General features: G+C 46.8%; 2 protein-coding genes across 2 annotated transcripts in view; one reads left to right on the top strand and one right to left on the bottom strand.

Annotated features, from left to right (window-relative positions):
• The window catches only part of LOC108445703, a 6,870-nt gene extending 2,259 nt beyond the window's left edge, over window positions 1-4,611 (top strand). Inside the window, exons 2-5 of the mRNA XM_017730421.1 lie at window positions 429-671; window positions 933-1,105; window positions 1,365-1,482; window positions 2,491-4,611. Coding sequence (XP_017585910.1) covers window positions 429-671; window positions 933-1,105; window positions 1,365-1,482; window positions 2,491-2,751 — 795 coding nt within the window. The 3' untranslated portion in view covers window positions 2,752-4,611. The remainder of the gene's footprint in view (window positions 1-428; window positions 672-932; window positions 1,106-1,364; window positions 1,483-2,490) is intronic.
• On the bottom strand, window positions 4,488-17,511 carry ZC3H6 (zinc finger CCCH-type containing 6). Its single transcript, XM_008630756.1, has 12 exons — window positions 17,412-17,511; window positions 13,532-13,712; window positions 13,121-13,246; window positions 12,318-12,573; window positions 11,980-12,101; window positions 11,770-11,886; window positions 10,702-10,813; window positions 10,067-10,176; window positions 9,328-9,581; window positions 8,366-8,868; window positions 7,733-7,972; window positions 4,488-6,905 (listed from the first exon to the last, which is right to left on the bottom strand). The coding sequence occupies exons 1-12, from the start codon at window positions 17,501-17,503 to the stop codon at window positions 5,404-5,406; spliced, it is 3,615 nt and encodes a 1,204-aa protein (XP_008628978.1). The 5' UTR covers window positions 17,504-17,511; the 3' UTR covers window positions 4,488-5,403.
• Window positions 17,512-17,565: the final 54 nt, after the last annotated feature.

The following is a 17,565-nucleotide window of genomic DNA, read 5'->3' on the forward strand; positions in this document are numbered from 1 at the left end:
GCGAGTCAGCAGGCTGACCCTGGGCCACTCGGGCAGCTCAGGTTGCTGGCAGCCCTGGATTCCTGGATATCCGATCGACCAGGCTCTCCTGCATGCATCCCAATCTGCCATTTCGGAGGCGGGGGGGCTGTAGCACCCTCCCTCACCTCCATACATTCCCTCTGGGAATACCAGCAACTCCATTCCCATGGGTGTCAGGAGCTGGGAAAGGCTTTGGCACAGACCCAGGTCCCTCAGCAAAGTGCTTTAGAGCTCTAATTGCGCTGGGAATTAATTGCAAACCGTCAGCTTGCAGGACACCCTATTCCCATTTGGAGGTGGCTCCAAGGGCTTTGGATTTAGGGAGAAGGGCTGGTGGGAAGGTGGAGTGGACCCAGCAGGGAGTGGGCAGCTCTCCCACCAACTTTACTCACCAGCATCTCCTTCAGAAACACCCAGGTGGAGGAGACCACTCGGCATCGCTGCGTCCACACGTTCCAGGCTTGGAATGTGCTCCGTTATTGTCCCGACAGCACCGGGATGGCCCTTCCAGCATCTCCCCTGCAAAGCAGGAGAGAGGGAACTGTGACACGCGGCAGGGTGGCCCCAGCAAGGTGTCCCAGGTCACCCAGGACATGGCCACGAGGATGCTCCACATGGCTCAGTTCCTGCGGAGGAAGGGCCCCATTGCGGTAGGCAGCGTTCCACCCCTTCTGTTTTCCCTTAGGATCATGGCAGCTCCATCCCAAATCCCTGTGTCACCCAGCTCCTGGGAGAGTGGCACCAATTCTGTTTATGCACAATACTCCAAACTCCTTCCTCCTGGTTGGATGTGAGCTTGGCATCCTGTCCTCTCCTCAGGATGTATCTGAGCCTCCTGGACCCTCCCTGTCCTGGAGGAAAAGCTTTTTTTCCTTCTCTCCCCAATCCCACTGACTTTTATCCTGTTCCAGAGCAAGGAGCAGTTTGTTGCCTGTGCCAGGCAGATGGCTGCCGACGGGCAGGTGGTTGTTAAGTTTGGGAACATCCTCGCCAAGCACTGCCTGGATCGGAGATGCTCCATGGAGCTGCTCCGCGCTGCCGAGCACACCCAATCCGTCAGCAGCCAGCTCGGCATCGTGGCCAGGTGAGCTGCCAGCAGCTGGGATCGCCTCTCCCAAGGTCATCCGAGAGGGATCCCTTCTCCAAGGAATGGGGGTGGTGGTCACCAGAGGTCCTAGGGGAGGGGGGGTGCTGTCCAAGAGTTGAGGAACAATTTGGGGGCCTCCCTCCCCTCCCTGGATTTTGCTGTTCCAATGACACAGGGGACAAGCTGGGTTTGGAATAACAACGCTGTTGGGATGTCCAATGTCCTTCCAATAAAATCCTTTGGACTGTCTTTGAAGGGTGAAAGCAGTGACTGGGGAGAGCAAGGCCTCCTCTGAGCTGCTGCTGAGCAACGTGCAGAACCTCATCCGAGCGGTCCAGCACGTCCTGAGGGCGGCCGAGGCGGCGTGTGTCAAAGTGAGTCCATTGTGGAATCAGTCCCAGAATTATTTGGGTGGGAAGGGTTGCTCCAAGGCCCATCCAACCTGGCTTTGAACGCTTCCAGGGATCGGGCAGCCACAGCTTCTCTGTGCCAGAGCCTCCCCACCCTCACAGGGAAGGGTGAAGGCTGATGGCAGCAATTCCACGCTGTGGGAGCTCCTCACCCAGGTCCTTCCATGGGAGCTGGGATCTGGCTGCTGTGGGACTCTAGCTGGAGCAAACATTCCTCCTGGAATGTTTTTATTTTGTGCCTTTCTGTCTCGTCTCCAAAGCCCACCCAGGCATTGACTCTATCCCTGAAGTCACCTTTACCTGGTCCATTTCCCACTTAATTTTTGGATCATAGAGCACCTGTATTTGGAATTAGTCCATGCCTATCCCCTTTATTCCCAAAAGCCAAATTCCCCAGTTTCCCATGCAGCTGCCATCAACAGCCACCTGATCCGACTGTAAAGTCTGTGGGAGCAGATTTTTCCTGAAAACAACTGGAAAACGAGTGCAACCACCACCAGCCTCTCCCTGAGGCAGCATTCCCACCTGAATCCCATCCTCCTCTATAATCCTACTGCTTTTCCTGGGACCAGCATCTCTTTTTGAAGGCTTTTTAGAATCCCACAATCAGCCCCAAGGGTGACAATGCTCTTCCTGTGCTTAATTAAACTTAAAACTCCCTCTATTTGTCCATTTTTCACTTTGCTGATGCCAGCCTGGATTAATTAATTAATTAATTTTGACTCTCTAAATTCCCAAGTCCTTTATGACCTGGAAATTTCCCTTTGGAAAATTCCCTGCTTATCAACCAACTGCCCCCTCCTTTCCTTCCCTCTTCCTGCAAGAAGCTTTTGAAGCATTCTGAATCATTTGAAGCATTTTGAAGCGTTAAGAGGTAGCGATGCCGCGTGGATCACGCACACATCAGCACATCCAGACTTCCATAATTTAGGACGCACAGGGAGGTATTAAAGCAATTCCTTTGTCCAACAGGGTTTGGGACAAGCCTCAGTTGACCCTGAAGAAGAAGAAGTTGCTGCTTTCTGCCAGCAGTGGAGGAAAAACCTGACACAGCACAGAGCCAAGGAGGCTTTAAATTCCGACCGGGATGAATTAGGGCTCCGGAAAACTCGGGGGGCAAAGGCTGAGCCCACCCTGATGTCTCTGGTGCAAGAACAACCCTCTCAGAGCAGGAATATCCCAAAGCATCCCAGTCCTAGGAAAGGACACACAGTTATGGACAGACACCTGTAAATCCAGAGAGGGGTGCCTTGTCCCGATGGCGTTGGCAGCAGAGGAGGAGTATTTTGCAGTGTGAAGGATTCATGCTGGGAGTTCTTCATCGTGGCAGGAAAATCCTGGAACAGGCTCCATGGGGAGGCCAGGAATCTTCTGGTGAGTGTTTTACCCCCAGGTGGTGAGATGGGATGGATGGGGCTCGGAGCATCCTGATCCAGTGGGAGGTATCCCTGCCCACGGAATGGGATGAGTTTGACGTCCCTTCCCACCCAAACTATTCCAGGATTCTGTGATCCAGAGGTGCTCAGGCTTTCTGCAGCCTTCCAACCTTTCCTCCTTCACATATCCAGGGATACAGCAGTGCGGAGCATTTTGTCTCACCTGCTGCCCCTGATCCTTCCCAAAAGGATGATTTCTTCCCAAAATCCCACTCAGCCCTAGGATTCTCTCCTATCTAGAGTGAACATTCAATCCCCACGATCACCCACCTCACAGCTTCCAGAGTATCCCAGACTGGTGGCACTGCTGCTCCTGTATCCTGGCTCTCCACATCCATCCTTCCCAGCCTCAGGGTCACGAGTTGTCTGATGCTGCTCCATGCTGGAACTCTGCAGGAGAGGTGGAAAGGAGCCTCCCCTGTGGAATACACAATCCAACACCACATGGTGGATGGTGCAGCCATGGTGGCTGCAGCCCATTCCAGCCCACCTTGGTGTTCCCACCTGCATCCCTACCACCTTCCCCATCCAGGAATTCCATTACTTGCGTGCTAGCAAGGAATCTCCTCTGTGTTCTGAGGAAAAGCAGCAGCAGGCACAGCGGAGACTCTGGGAAGCAATCTGCAATGGATAAAGCAGGCAGCAGGGGTGGATGGAGGAGCCAAGCAGCTGGAAGGAAGGAAGGAAGGCAGGAAGGCAGGAAGGAATTACACATGGAGACAACAGGCTGTGAGGACTCGCAGGCCTTTGTATCCATGTCCTATATTTCCACACAGTTTTTCCCTACTGGCTTGGTTTTTTGAGGAAAACCTTGACCAGCCACACCAGTGAGAAGACAAACAATGAACTAATAATAAAGGACTAATGGATTAGCTCAAAATAACAACCCAGTTCCACGTCTACTCTCTACTTTTCCTGCTCAAAAAAAAATCATAAACTTAAAAGAATTCATGCTCTGGGAAATCAGGAAGGCAAATTGAAACCGTGATTGCCTTCGGAGATGCCTCCTCTGCCGTGCAGGAATCACCAGCTTCCCTCACTCGGCTCATCCATGCAAGGCAAAACCCCAGAATGTGGGATAAACACTGCTGCCCCAGTGGAAGCACCACCTGGCCAACAAACAAGAGGAAAAGGTCCATGACCATACTTGGCCAAGAGACAGAAACCAAGAAGAAAAGGCCCACCAAGGAAAAGACTTAAAGCAGAGAAACATTCCAAAGGGGTGGGAAGCAGACGGTTGATTGAGCAGCCGGCACATTTTCATGGAAAGCCAGCTCTCCACGTTTCCTCTGGAGAAAAAGCAGCCCCAAAGGCAGGACAAGAGGTTTGGAGGACACCTGTGCTTTCCCACACAAAACCTGGGGAATTCAAGACACGCAGGATGTTCTGTGATGGAAAATGGCGACTGTCTCCAAGAAACCTCAGGACTAGGTAGGGGATTACATTCAAATCCCACACGCCATCCCAAAGAAGCCCGGCTTTAGTCCCCCTCATCCCAGCTGCCACCGTACGCACACGGAGTCATCACCAGGATTAACTGTACCCTTTTTAATTGTTTTGTTAAAAATGTCGTCGAGACACCATGAATACAAGTACTGCAGTTACAGCCATACAAAAAAAGCAATACAAATTAAGCAGCTGAATACAAAAATACGTTGAAATACATGAACACCACAATGGAACTCGGAGCACTAAATCCCAATCGTGTAGGTGTGGAAAAAAATTAAATAAAAACCTTTTATTTTTCTCGTATTAGACAACGTAGTTTTCTCCACTTTGAACAGTTGCTTTTGCTAGTTATGTACTTCACAATTTCTTCTATGTACAGCATAGAATAAAATACTTTTAAAAGATATGACATTTTCCATCCTCAATATGTGATATAGTCTCTTTTACACTAATATTGACTGCAGGAATAAAAACTGTCCGTGTCTTACATCAACTCATTGGAAAAGGAGGAGCGATGCTTTCCTTTGAATTCATTTCCGTGGGGTTTTCCATCAGTTCAGGGGTTTGGCAGTCCTGGAATGGCATCTCTCCCGGGAATTCATGTACATAATATTGCTTGGATCTATACAAATGTGGCAATCGGATCTAAGTGGTGGTTGGGAAAGAGGCAGCTCACACATATACAGCTCTGGGAATTTTCCATGACTTATTTACAATGAAAGTGCTTTTCTCAGCTCTAACACGATCCGGGGGGATTGGTTTCCTTTCTACAGGTCAATTATTAGTCTCCCTGAAATTGGAAAGAAGGATTTTCTAGAAAATACCACAGCTTTGCAAACACTCGAGCGTACTGGAGAACTGCGTGTGGTTCGGAGATTAGCAGCTGAAAAGTGGTGGGAATTATAATTTAAAAATAAATAAAGCCAAAAGAGGTAACCCAGGTACAAAACAGCAGAGAACTGCAATATCCACAACGGTAAAAAGACTCCAAAGCCATCTGCTAACAAAACGGGGAAGCGGTTGGATCGAAAGTCTTGAAAACATCTTTTAAGGATTTATCATCTGACTCCCCGTTGGGATCGCTCTCCGGGGCCTGCGTTACCTGTCCGGGCTGCCTCACCTGCCTGGGGTCGCTGTACTGCGGCCGGATTAACCCCGACAGAGCCTGGATCGGGAGATTATGGACGGCAGGAGCAGCGCTGGAGTGCTTAGCCTGAGATTTACTGGTGCTGTTTGCTTTGTCTGAAGCAGCTTCTGCTGATCCTTCCGTGGGTTTTTCCGTGTTGGAGGCAGCCTTCTGCTGGGATGCATCTTCCGTGAGACTCGGCTCGTTTTTACTGGAATTTTTCAAAATACTTTTTTTCTGGTTCTCTCCATTCTCTCCCGAACTGGCCGGAGCCGTGTCCGAGGACGAGCTGTGATCCCTGGGATCGTACAAACTGATCCCGCTCAGGATGGAGCCGGGAGTTCCCAACCTAACGCCGCTGGACGATAATTTGGGCGCGTACGGAGGCAGAGCATCGGGGTCGGATTTCGGAGTCGTGGCTTCCGAGGGCTGGGATGAGCTGGCAGCAGCTCTGGCGAGGCGGGGGTCAAACTTGGCAGGGTGGGAATCCTTCCCGACTCCGTGGTGAGTGTCTGCACTCGACAGTCTGTGGAGTCTGGGATCGACGTTCTTTTGCAAGCGAGGATCCCCCAGTTTGCTGGAGCTACTGGCATGGGAATCTGTGGATGGATCCAAGTAGCCACCCCGGCCCGCAAGGCTGTTTTTGGCCTTGGCAGGGAGCCGGGGATCGGCTGGCATCGCGTTGGGATGCGGATCGTTCTTCAAATTCCGCAGTTTATTCAGTCTCTGGTCAGCAATGAGCGGAGGGAGAGGTAAATTGATGGAAGAGACGGGGTCGGGTTTGGGCAGAGGGATTGGGAGCAAGTCCTCAGGGGCCCACACGATGTGCTTGGCAAAGTTGGGTTTCATCAGGGTCACATCCATCTTAATGTGGCTGAACTGCCGCAGCTGGGAGCGCGGATCCCGTAACGTGACGCCCGGCAGAGGTTCCAAGGGAATGAGGAACGCTCGTTCCCTCAGCTCCCTCTCCGAGTCCTCCTCGTCGTCATCCAGCCCTTTCTGCTTGACCTTCACTCCGGCGTGGGCGTGGTGCAAATCCAGCTTGGCCCCGGCCAGGGAGGAGCCGGGATGGCCGCCCTCGCTGACCTTGTGCATCCGGGGATCGCGGGCCAGCCGGGGATCCAGGGACGCCGACTCCGAAGGCTTCCTGGGATTGGGCCTGGGAGAGGCCCGGAGTCTCGGGTCAGCAGCCTGAGGCCCCACGCCTTTGTCTTTGGCCAGCCTCGGATCCGTGGGCATGCCAAGCATGTGCTGCTCCGTGGAATGTTGTTGCCGATTCCTAAAGTTTTCGCTTTGTTTCTTTAAGGTTTTGAGGATTGATTTAACACTGCTCCCCTCTTCCTCCTCACTACTGGAATACCAGTTGACATTGTCATCTAAAAATCAAAGAAATGCCACAAAATTTAGATTATTCCAGCAAATAATCCTTAGAGAATCCAACACTCCGTAACAGGGAACTTCCCAGTAAAGTCAAACTGAAAAGATCTGCTATTAAATCATAAAATCATAACCTCAAATGACAAAAATCCATTTAATCAAAGAACTGCCAGAACAAAAAAAAAACCTGGAGGTAGTGGAAATGGAATGCAGCAGAGCTTGGGAGTCTCTCCGTACTCATCAATATTAATTTGGGAAAATAACCTGCTTTCAAACAATCCTTATCAGTATTAGTAAAAAAACCGTATCTAAAATATGAGTCTTGATGGGAGAAGGAAAAGTAAAATGGCCCCTTGCAGTGGTCTTTAATCCAGGTAAACTATGAATTTGCTGCCTTATTTAATCCAAATCCCCAGCTTTGCAGGAAAGGTCAAGATTCAGGAAGGGAAGAAATCAAGAGTTTTATTTTAAAGGATATGAGAGAGGGAAAAATACTGCTCTAGAGGTGCAATCAAACAACAGGATCTAGGATGCACTTCCAGTCCTGGCTGTGAGAAACAACCCCTCTGGTCCAACAAGGGATTTTCCGAAGTCATTATCAACCAGAGAACCTTTTAAAAGTGCAACTCGATCCAAAAATTACTCACTGGAGCTAGGATGGACTGAGCCTACACTGAGAACAAGCTGGCAAGAAGAGGTGGCAGTACTGAGCTGCTGCTTGGACACTCCCAATACCGGTGAATGTGACATGACGCACGTCAACGTCAGCGGATTTGCTGACCATGGCCATAAAGCACGATGAAAATTCCAACCAAATCCTGCTCACCTTCATCTTTGCTCATGGCCCTCTGGCCCTGGCTGCTGGCAGAGTCTCCATCGCGTTGGTGCTTCTGGCTGAGCCTCACGTACAGGGCCTTCTGCATGGCCGGCAGGAAATCGGGCACGTTGATGCCCTGGTTGTGGCCCATGTGGCCACCCATGCAGTCCGACTCGCTCCCGCCCGGATGCGACTCCGGAGCCATGAGGTGAGCCTGGTGATCCGTAAACTCTCCGTGCCATGCTCCATCTACGGGACAAAACTCCAGTTAGCAGTTATCCTAGAGAAACGCTGACAGCTATAAACATGGAATCATGGAATGGGTTGGGTTGGAAAGGAGCTTGAAGCCCATCCAAGTTCCTGCCATGGGCAGGGACACCTTCCACTATCCCAGGTTGTTCCAAGCCACATTCAACCTGGTCTTGGACACTTCCAGGGATGGGGCAGCCACAGCTTCTCTGGGAAAACTCTGCCAGGGCCTCCTCACCCTCACAGGGAAGGATTTCTTCCCAATATCCCACCTCAACCTCGAGCAAAACGTGACTTATACAACAAAACTGAGCAGCATCAGCTGAAAAAGCCGGAACGCTGAAGATATTCCAGGAAGTTTCTATCCAAAATTCATCCAGCAGACATCCTTACCTCCGGAATTATTGGCTGGCTGGAAGTTGTGGACAGCTTGGTGGGAATAATAGTTGTCGTAGAAGTCGGCCGGGTTCTGCATGGGCTCGTACTCCCCGGGCATCTGCTGGTACTGCGGCCCCGGGGGACAGTGATTGTCCCGTGGCATGTTCACCATGTGTCCCTGCACTCCGGGGGAATTGTAGGATCCTCCCATCCCAGGTGGGGTGAGGGGTGGCCCGCCCTGCTGCCCCTGCATGGGCATTCCAGTCTGGTTCTGCGGGCCCATGTATCCCGGGGGAACGCCCTGCATGGGGGGGCTCTGCGGCATTCCCGGCCCCGGAGGGCCTCCACAGGGATGGTGCCCAGGAGACCCGGGGTGCATCGGGGGCCCGTTGTGTCCTTGGGACATGCCGGGGCCTGGCCCTGGACTTGAGCCTGGATTGTACATGTGCTGGGAATGGGGGTCGTTGCCCTGGAACGGCGGCCGCGGGGGCGACGCGCTGTTATAGAAGGTCGGTGGCCTGGAGGCAGAAGAAAATCAAGGAATCAAATTTGGGACCTACGTACAAACACCAACATTTGGGCCTCTCCTCCCCCTCCCACTCTTCTTTGACCTGACATTGGATAAAATTCCCAAAGGAGCATTATTTTCCAGCTACATCCATTCCACATTCCTTAACTTGGCCAGAAACACATTTTTTCCAGTATTTGCTCATCTCCATCAGTTTTGCCCAAGAAAAAGCCAACTACAAAAAGACTGGAGCAGGGAATGAACTGTTCCATCTGCAGATGGAGATGCCAAACCAAGAGCCAACTTCTGGAAGGTCAGGCCTAAGTTGCTTTCTATGGAAAACATGGAATAATTCTGGTATCAAGTATCTGGCAGATCCTTAACTTATCCCAGAATCCTGACAGGGACAATGATTAAAGATTAAATGATAAATATCCAGGAGAGTTCTCCCCAGCATTCCAACACTTACTTCTTCCCAATTTTGTGTGCCAAATCCACAGTGGGCTTCACGACGATTTCAAAAAGAGATGGGATTTTCTTATAATCTCCTGAAGGATCTTGGTAATTTTCCATGTCGGACTCGGAAAAGGGATATTGTTCCGGTGGGGTTGGCAGGAGTCCGACCCCCGGGGGGGGTTTGGGAAGAGGAACAATGCCCCGCTTCCGGAGTTCCTCCAGCTCCTTCTCATCTTCATTTTGGGGTTCCTCCTCGTTATTCAAAACCTGGAACAAAGCCATGTGGCAGACATTCCATCAATTTTCCAGTCTTCCAGATGGATTTCGTCTTGTGCCTTTTATTGAAATATCATTTCCCTATTTAAATAAGCAACTTTCCCGATACCTGCTACAATACTGCTGGACATTGACATCCAGCTCAGAGGATTCTAAACCCATTTTTGGGGGTTGTTTTCCAGGACACCAAATCCCAGCCAGAAAAATCCTTCTCTGTTTCAGGAAGGAACAATTTCCCACCAGTCCGCTTCCTTCAGACAGGAGTGGAAGGAGTTATTCCAAGATTCCTCATGTTTTTAGTGTGGGATTCACACCCCTTTTCTGTTAAGGCATGGTGGGCAGTGGCTGGAGAGCAACACAAATACCTCACATAAACCAAAGCTCAGGATTTCCCAGAGCACATGGGAAATGCTCCTGCATCCCTTCCCCACTCCGAGTGCAGCAATCCCGATATTCCCGGTATCCGGATCACTCACCTTATCCAGCAGCTCCTTGGTTTCCGCAGTCAGGGGAGCGTGAGAGAATTTGCATTTATCTCCTTGATAACACTTTGCTCCTGTGTGGTAGAACTTGCAGGGGAATTCATGTGAGGAAGGCATTAAGGATTCCTAACAGTTTGGGAAGGTTATAAAATCCAGCTGGGATCTATCCCTCAATGCTTCACCAGGAATTCATCTTTATGGTAGGAATTTTGGGAACTAATAAGCAACTTACCTCTTACCTCCATTTAAAATTCTCCTAAAAATTGTATTTCTGAGCACTTTGGATTTAATTTTTCCAATTGTGATTAAAAAGGGGAAGGTCTCAGTTCCAGAGGAAAACACCAAAATAATGACAAAGAGGAACAGATCAGAGGTTTTAAAGTGTGCGCAAATGCATCTAAAATTCCTGGGATTTTATTTTTGAAAATGTTACAAATCAGTAATTTTATATTTATTTTTTCCTCTGGAGTGTTTGAGAAAAAGAATAATCTTGTAATTAATCTACACAGTCAGTGGTAGAGACTCATAGAAAACAATCACCTTTAAAAATAATTTCTATCAAAAGAAATAGAAATAAAACAATAGAAATTAAAATTTCAGTGGAATGTAGAAGTATTTTTCAAGGATATTGTGCAAATAAATGCAGTTCTCTCCTTTGGTGCAGTAACCCTGGATGTAAAACTTGCAGATTTCCTTTTTCTTTTCAATCTCTGCATCATGATCAAATTTACACTGTTCTCCCTATAAATAAATTGAAAAAAAAAACAAGGAAAAACCATTATCCATCTGAAATGCTAAGTAATTTCATTCTGTAGTAGAAGAACATCCTCCTCAGCTGAATTTAAATTTTTCATCTTTACCAACATTACATTCCATTAGAAGCAATAAAAACTGTGAATAGAAGAGGTCTGGACATAGAGAAAATTCCTGCGTTGGAATTCAAAGGAGTATGTGGAGTGGTGACAGAAAACAATCCCTGTTCTCTGCCTCCACCTGGGGATTTGCATGAAAAAGGCACTGAAATAATATTTCACTGAATTATTTTCATATATTCTGTTATTCTTTAGGATTATTTTACTGGATAGGGGTTTGGGGTATTTATTTAGGATTGATTTTCCTGGAAAAGACAGCAAGTGCTCTTTCAGTCCCTTCTACAACTGAAGGTGGCAGCAAATACTCGTCTGAGCCAAAGAGATTTAAAGGCAGCAAGAAACACAACATTTCCAATTATTTTCATTTTTATTTCCACCATTTGGGAAAGAAACAGAAAATTCCACCTCTAAATCCCAAGGAACCAAATGAAAGTGAGAAGCATTCAGTGGTTAAATTGTTTTCTAACAAGCCCACTGTTTAGAGTTTAGCACCGCAAAGCAATTCCTTCCAAGCTCCCAAACTAGCAGGAAATAATTTAATATATTCAGGAATTGTTGCCTATTTAGAGATTCCAGACTCATGGGATTTGATGTCTTTGATACATTATCATTCTCAGGGTAAGTTTAGGATGTTTTTATTGAATATATTAATAAAAATATAGATTTTTAATATAATTTAATGCAGATGTGTAACAGAAGGGGATGTTTTTCATAAATAATTCTATCTAGAAATCCTCAGCACATCAGAAATCAAAATATTGAGTTTCAACACCCAAGTTTGCTTTAAATCAGCTAAAAAGTAATTTAAAAAAGAATTAAATTTACCTTAATGCACCTCCCTTCGAGGAAATATTTACAGATCTGTTTGCCCTTGTGCTCCACTGTGTGCTGGTTGATGAACTCCTGGCTCATATTAACCCATTTCTTCACTGGTTTGCCATCCTGGGGAAAAAAAAAAAAATCCACATTTTATCAGCTCCTGCTTGGAGCACCGCTGATCCAGATATTGGGAATAAGGACTGGAATTGCAGGTACCTCATGGAAGCCATCGGATCCTTTATTGCCACCTCTGCCCCTCCCGCGATCTTTGCGCTTCAGTTTCTTTTGCATTCCACGCCCTCTTCCAATGTTGTAGTTGTTCCCTCGTTGGGAAATGCCTGGAAAACAGGGATGACCTCTTTAAAGGATCACAGAAATTAAGGGAATATGATTCTCTCATGGCATCAAAGAGAGACAAATGGAATGAATTAAATCCCTCTCTTTTGCTGTTGGGAGTGTTATTTCTAACCAGCCCAAGTATTCCAGGAAAACCATCCCTGGCTGCTTCCCTCATCCAGGTCTTCATCCCAAAATGCCACCAAAACTTCCCTTACCTTTCTGGATCCCTTTCATCCCCTGCTTCTTCACTGGCTCCTTTGGGAATGGAGGTCCCAAATCCCCACTGGAAGTCTCTTTAGCTTGTCTGTACTGTTTGAGCTGGTCAGCAAAATCCTCATCCTTTTCCTCCTCGTTGTAATTCCCGAAGTTTTCATCACTGTAATGACTGTAGTCGTCATATTCCTTACTTTTCACATTTTTTTTATGCTGCATTTTCTGGGAACTCATGTAATTCCCTGACACATGTCCATGCTGTAAGGAAAGGCACTGCATTAGGAAGCAATTCCGGATTTCCAAACCCCACCCCTCCAAACTGATCCATTTTTGGGGCTGTTTTACTATTACCAGATTTGCCCAAAAAACCATCAATAATACAGGGAAAAAACAGTTATTCAGGAAAAATTAATAGTTTTAGTTCACAGGCTGGGAAAATCCAGGAAAACTGAGCTCCCAAAAAGCAGAATCAACTTTAGATATTGAAAAGTGGCTTTTCAAGAGTTCTTTCCTCCAAGTCCAGCCTAAATCCAGTGCAGGCAATAAGAAGATTCCTTAATAATAAAGATTCCTTAATTCCTGTTGCCTGATGGAAGAAAAATTGGTATCAGGGTTATCTTCTACCACAGATCCTGCTTTACATCTGGGAATCTCCTCAGGGAAATGAGAACTGGATGTGCTTCCAGAAATCCGGGAGAATGGGCACTGGGATCAAGCCAAACTTCCAAAACCACACTGCTTATATTTGTATTTTTGGAATGTCACCTCAATAAAGACCTCAGGAATGAGCTTCAAAAATTCCCACCTGACTGAAGGAGGAATCATAATCCCTGTAGGAAGAGCTGCTGCTTTTCTTGTGGGGCCTTTCCGTGCGCTCCATGTCGGAGTCGTGGCTGTAGTCGGAACTGTCATCGCTGGAAGGGGAGTTATGCTGGAAAACAGAACAAAAAAGCTGGGAATTTTGAGGGAATCATCTTCTTTCCATAAATACAACGAACACAAAAGTGATACATTTACATTGTGCCTCCTATCCTAAAAACTCTCAAATCCCCCAGGTTCAGCTTCCATGACCTGGCCTTAACTTTGAACATTTAAGACGGGTTTAAGTCTTAATGGTAATAAAACCATTTTAGTTCCTTCTCCAGTCCCCTGGATTCTTGTCCTGGACACCCATGAATCAAATCAGCACTTCCAAAATGTTGGGGGTTTTCCTAACCTTATGCTTGTCCCGTCTTCTCCTTTTGGATTTTTTCTTTTCCTTCTCTTTTTTGCGTTTTTTCCGGGATTTCCGGTGGCCTTTCTCATTTTTCTGTTTATCCTCCCCTTTTGAGCCATGTTCCTTCACATCCTCATAGGCTGCATCATCTATTTCCCCATCTTCCAGCTCTCCATCTTCCCTGGAAGAGGAAAACCAGGAAACCAATAAAATTCCGTGTTATTATCCAGCTCACCTGTCACTGGGAAAAAAGCAGTTAAGAAGTCCGAAGCAACCCCAAGCTGTGATTTTTGGGATAGTTGGATATGCCAGGGAGAAGACACGACTGCTCTGGGACCTGGAATTTCTTGGAATTACATTCATGCAAAAAATCTGGACCATTAATATTCCTGAAACACCTGCAGCTATCCCAAAAAGCCAATTATGTTTTGACAACATCAGTTAAACTCATTCCCTCAAGGACCAATTAAAATATCCTCTTCCATAAAACACCTACTGAAAATGTTCCTTGGGAACAAAGCTGTTCCCATGTCCCAGTTCCTCTGGGAATTACACTCATGGATTCCCACTTCTGGGATGCATCCAGGACTGGAATAACTTTCCAGGTAAACCAATCTCAGTAATACAACCCCTTGGATTGCATGGCAGAGGGAAGATTACAGAAGTCCTCTAATCCCTAAATTCTTTCCACAGCATCCCGGCATTTTCCAAGCACTGAGCTTCAAGAATGTAAAAAAAGGGGGGAAAAGGAAAAAGAAGAAAAAACCCAACAACTGGACAAATATGGATCAAAAATATAATGGTCAAAAATGCACCATTTCTTGGAAAATAAGTTATTTTTCAAGGAGTTCCAAGGCAGGAATTCTCTTCTGGTTTAGCTGCTTTTAGTCCTATTTAAATCCCAAACTGGAGCTGTGCACCAGGAAGGGAGAGCAGAAGCTCCCCCTTTCCCGAGCTCCCTCCCTCTTCCACAACCTCCAGACACTTGGAGCCCGATAAGATATGTGAAAACAATCCCAGAAAACATTCCCACTGTCTGAGTGCATTCCTAGAGCGTCTCCCAAATGGATCGGAAAGGCACAGAAGCCAAATGGTCTTCCAGGGAAAAGCAACCTGATGAAATCACTGGGCAGTTCCACAGATATTTGGGAAGGGAAAATCAAAAACCCCAAATCCTGGTATTGTAATTTCATTTCTACCCTTCAAACCTGGATTTTAGCTCCCCTTCCTTGACCTTGTTTCAGGTCATCCTTAAAAACAGAATTCCTTATGCCCAAAGAAGATTTACTACGGAAGCTCCTTAAGTCCGAGATCCAAACCCAGGATGCATTTTTGGAAATATTCTGGGAATCTTTACCTTCAAACATTATTGAAGCCTTTAAATTTTCACTCCCCATCATTTCACTTAAAAATAATTTTACTTTAGTTTAAAATTCCCTGAGGGCTAAAATTCCCCCAAATTTTAACACTAAGGTGCTGCTATAGAAATTAGGAATTAATAAGGAAAATAACTCCAAATAATAGAGGAATTTCACTGGGAAAATCAAATAAAAGCAGAGGGGTGGCTGAGAGCAGTAAAAAGTGAAAGTAAATTAATTCCAAGCTATTTTCTGGGAAATCTGGCACTGATTTGTGTGTAAATAAATTTGCCTCCAACTTTTTCCTTACCCTGCCATGGATTTACCCACACAGAAGCAAGAAATCCTCACTAAATCCTTGCAGGAAAAATCTTTCCAGGACCCCTGTGTTGGAAGGCTCAGACCCTTCACCACCAAAATAATGTCAACAACAGGAATTAACTAAAACTAATTAAAGAATTAAAAACATTCCAGGCTTGAGAAAACTGGATTAAAACAACCTTCCAACTTGGAATATTCAAAGTGTGAACAGAGAGGGCTTTTTGCTGTTTTCTACTGCTCACAAACACCAATAAAATCAAAGACTTTGGATAAACCAGGAGTAAAACAACCTTCCAACTTAGAATATTCTAAGTGTGGCCAGACAGGGATTTTTTAATTATTTTCTAGTAAGGAGTTTATTTATAATTCAACAGAAATCGAGAGGTTCCCAGTATGGGCATTCCCTGCAGTGAACTGGTTTTACTGGTCCTACATTTGCACAACCTGATGTAACACAAAAACTTGGGAGTTGGGCCTTTTTTGAAGGGAAATAATTTATTTTACGAAGCTGAAGTTTTATAAAAATTACAAATTATGATCTCCCAGGTTATGTTTATTGTTGCTCTTCACCTCATAAATTAAAACATTATAAAGCAACACCAAATTAAAACTAATTAGGTTGTTAGGTGGCACTTATTGGCTCTATGTCACAATTACCAGTGTCACAACTGGTTGTACTGGTGGGAACAGCTGGTGAGAGGATGAGAACTCCAAGCTGGAAAAACTCTGCTCCCAGCACAGCCCGGAGTCACTCAGGCTTGTCCTCAAGGATTTGAAAACTCCAGATATTTTCAATCCCCGGAACAGTGAAAAGCTACAGCCTGATTCCAGGAACTCCACAGCACAGCTCTGCCCCAGCTCCAGAGATCCCAGCGGATTCCTGGTGTGCACTCGGCTTGGAAAACAGAGCATGACACAACTTCCACCCTTTCCCAAGGACATGCAGGAAGGGGAAAACAAGAACCAGCAGCTCTGGGCTCTGCCTTGAACTTGCACTAAACCCCAGGCCCATTTTAGGGATCACTTCTCAAGGACAACCAGGAAGTGGAAAACAAGCCCCAGCAGCTCTGGGCTCTGCCCTGGCCCTTGCGCTAAATCCCAGGAGCATTTCCCAAGGATAAGCAGAAAGGGGAAAACAAGAACCAGCAGCTCTGGGCTCTGCCCTGACCCTTGCACTAAATCCCAGGAACATTTTGGGACCACTTCCCAATTTGTACCACAGACCTTGGGACTCTTTCTCCATCGAGGCAACAGTTTTGCATTCAAGCCTTTTTTTTTTTTTTTTTTTTTTTTTTTGTCTGTTCATTTGGTTTTTTTCCCAGTGTTTTCCGGTCCTCTGAAGTACCACAAAGGGTTGTGGAGCTATGTGGGGGGAGGCCAAGCTCTGGGGATCCCAATACCCCGGCGTTTTTAACTCCTGCAGCTGTGTCAGGAATGCTCAGGATAGATGTGGGCTCAAGCACTGGTAACTGCCACCCTGGCACAGTATTTTTGGAACTAGTTAGGAAGGCCAGGGCTGCCTGGAGAAAGGATTTGAATTTCCAGCAGCTGCAGGAGAGAAAAGGAGGGAGGGAAGGAGGGAGGGAGGAACAGAGGTCCTTTCACCAGGAACAGGACTCTGGGTTTCTGCGCATGGGGATTGAGAGGTGGCAAAGATAACGTCAGTCAGCCCTTAATCTGCATAAAAAAGATCCAGTTAAATGTGTAAGGTGGAATCTGGCAAGAAAATGACGTTAAATATGGCTCTAGTGAGAGATTGTGGTATCAACAAAAACAGCCAAAAATAAAAAACCCGCCCAACTCGGAGCACCCTTTCCTGCCTGAGACAGAGAACAATGGTGACATTCAACAGACACCCCCTGGAAAGTACAATTTATGGAAAGAATGGCAAACAGCCCCCCTTCCCAGCCAGAATAAATCAATGAAGATGTAAAAACGCATGCATTCCAAAAGGAAAAATTAAAACCTTGCTAAAAAAATGCACTTTTAATGCAGTGACACCCCCCCTCCCCTCCTTGCATTCCCCACCACCACCACCCCTCTCCAGCCTGAAGGTGACCTGCCCCCCAAAAACATCGTTAACCCCCTCAGGCACATTAACAGAGCATCATCATCATCAGCATCATCATCATCATTACCAGCATCACCCCACTAAGTACCACCATTATGAGAAGCGGAGAGAGAGAAGAATGTTACTCGACCTTTCGTCCCCTGCATGTTGCCTGTCAGAGTCGGGCATGTTTGGGTCAAGAACTGGGTTTGGGGGTTTGGAGAACAGGCTTTCAAAGGCCATTGTGCCTGGCTGTGGTGTGGTGAGGAGGAGGAGGAGGAGGGAGGTGGAGGAAGGCAGGGCCC

Source organism: Corvus brachyrhynchos, unplaced genomic scaffold (genome assembly GCF_000691975.1).
Source record: "Corvus brachyrhynchos isolate BGI_N302 unplaced genomic scaffold, ASM69197v1 scaffold133, whole genome shotgun sequence".
NCBI lineage: Eukaryota > Metazoa > Chordata > Aves > Passeriformes > Corvidae > Corvus > Corvus brachyrhynchos.

Coding starts and splice junctions, on each gene's coding strand:
- ZC3H6 (XM_008630756.1), bottom strand. CDS start 17,503: ATGGCCTTTGAAAGCCTGTTCTCCAAACCCCCAAACCCAGTTCTTGAC. Junction 10,177..10,701: donor GAACTGCATTTATTTGCACA/ATATCCTTGAAA, acceptor TGCCTTCCTCAC/ATGAATTCCCCTGCAAGTTC. Junction 9,582..10,066: donor CCAAGGAGCTGCTGGATAAG/GTGAGTGATCCG, acceptor GCTTTGTTCCAG/GTTTTGAATAACGAGGAGGA.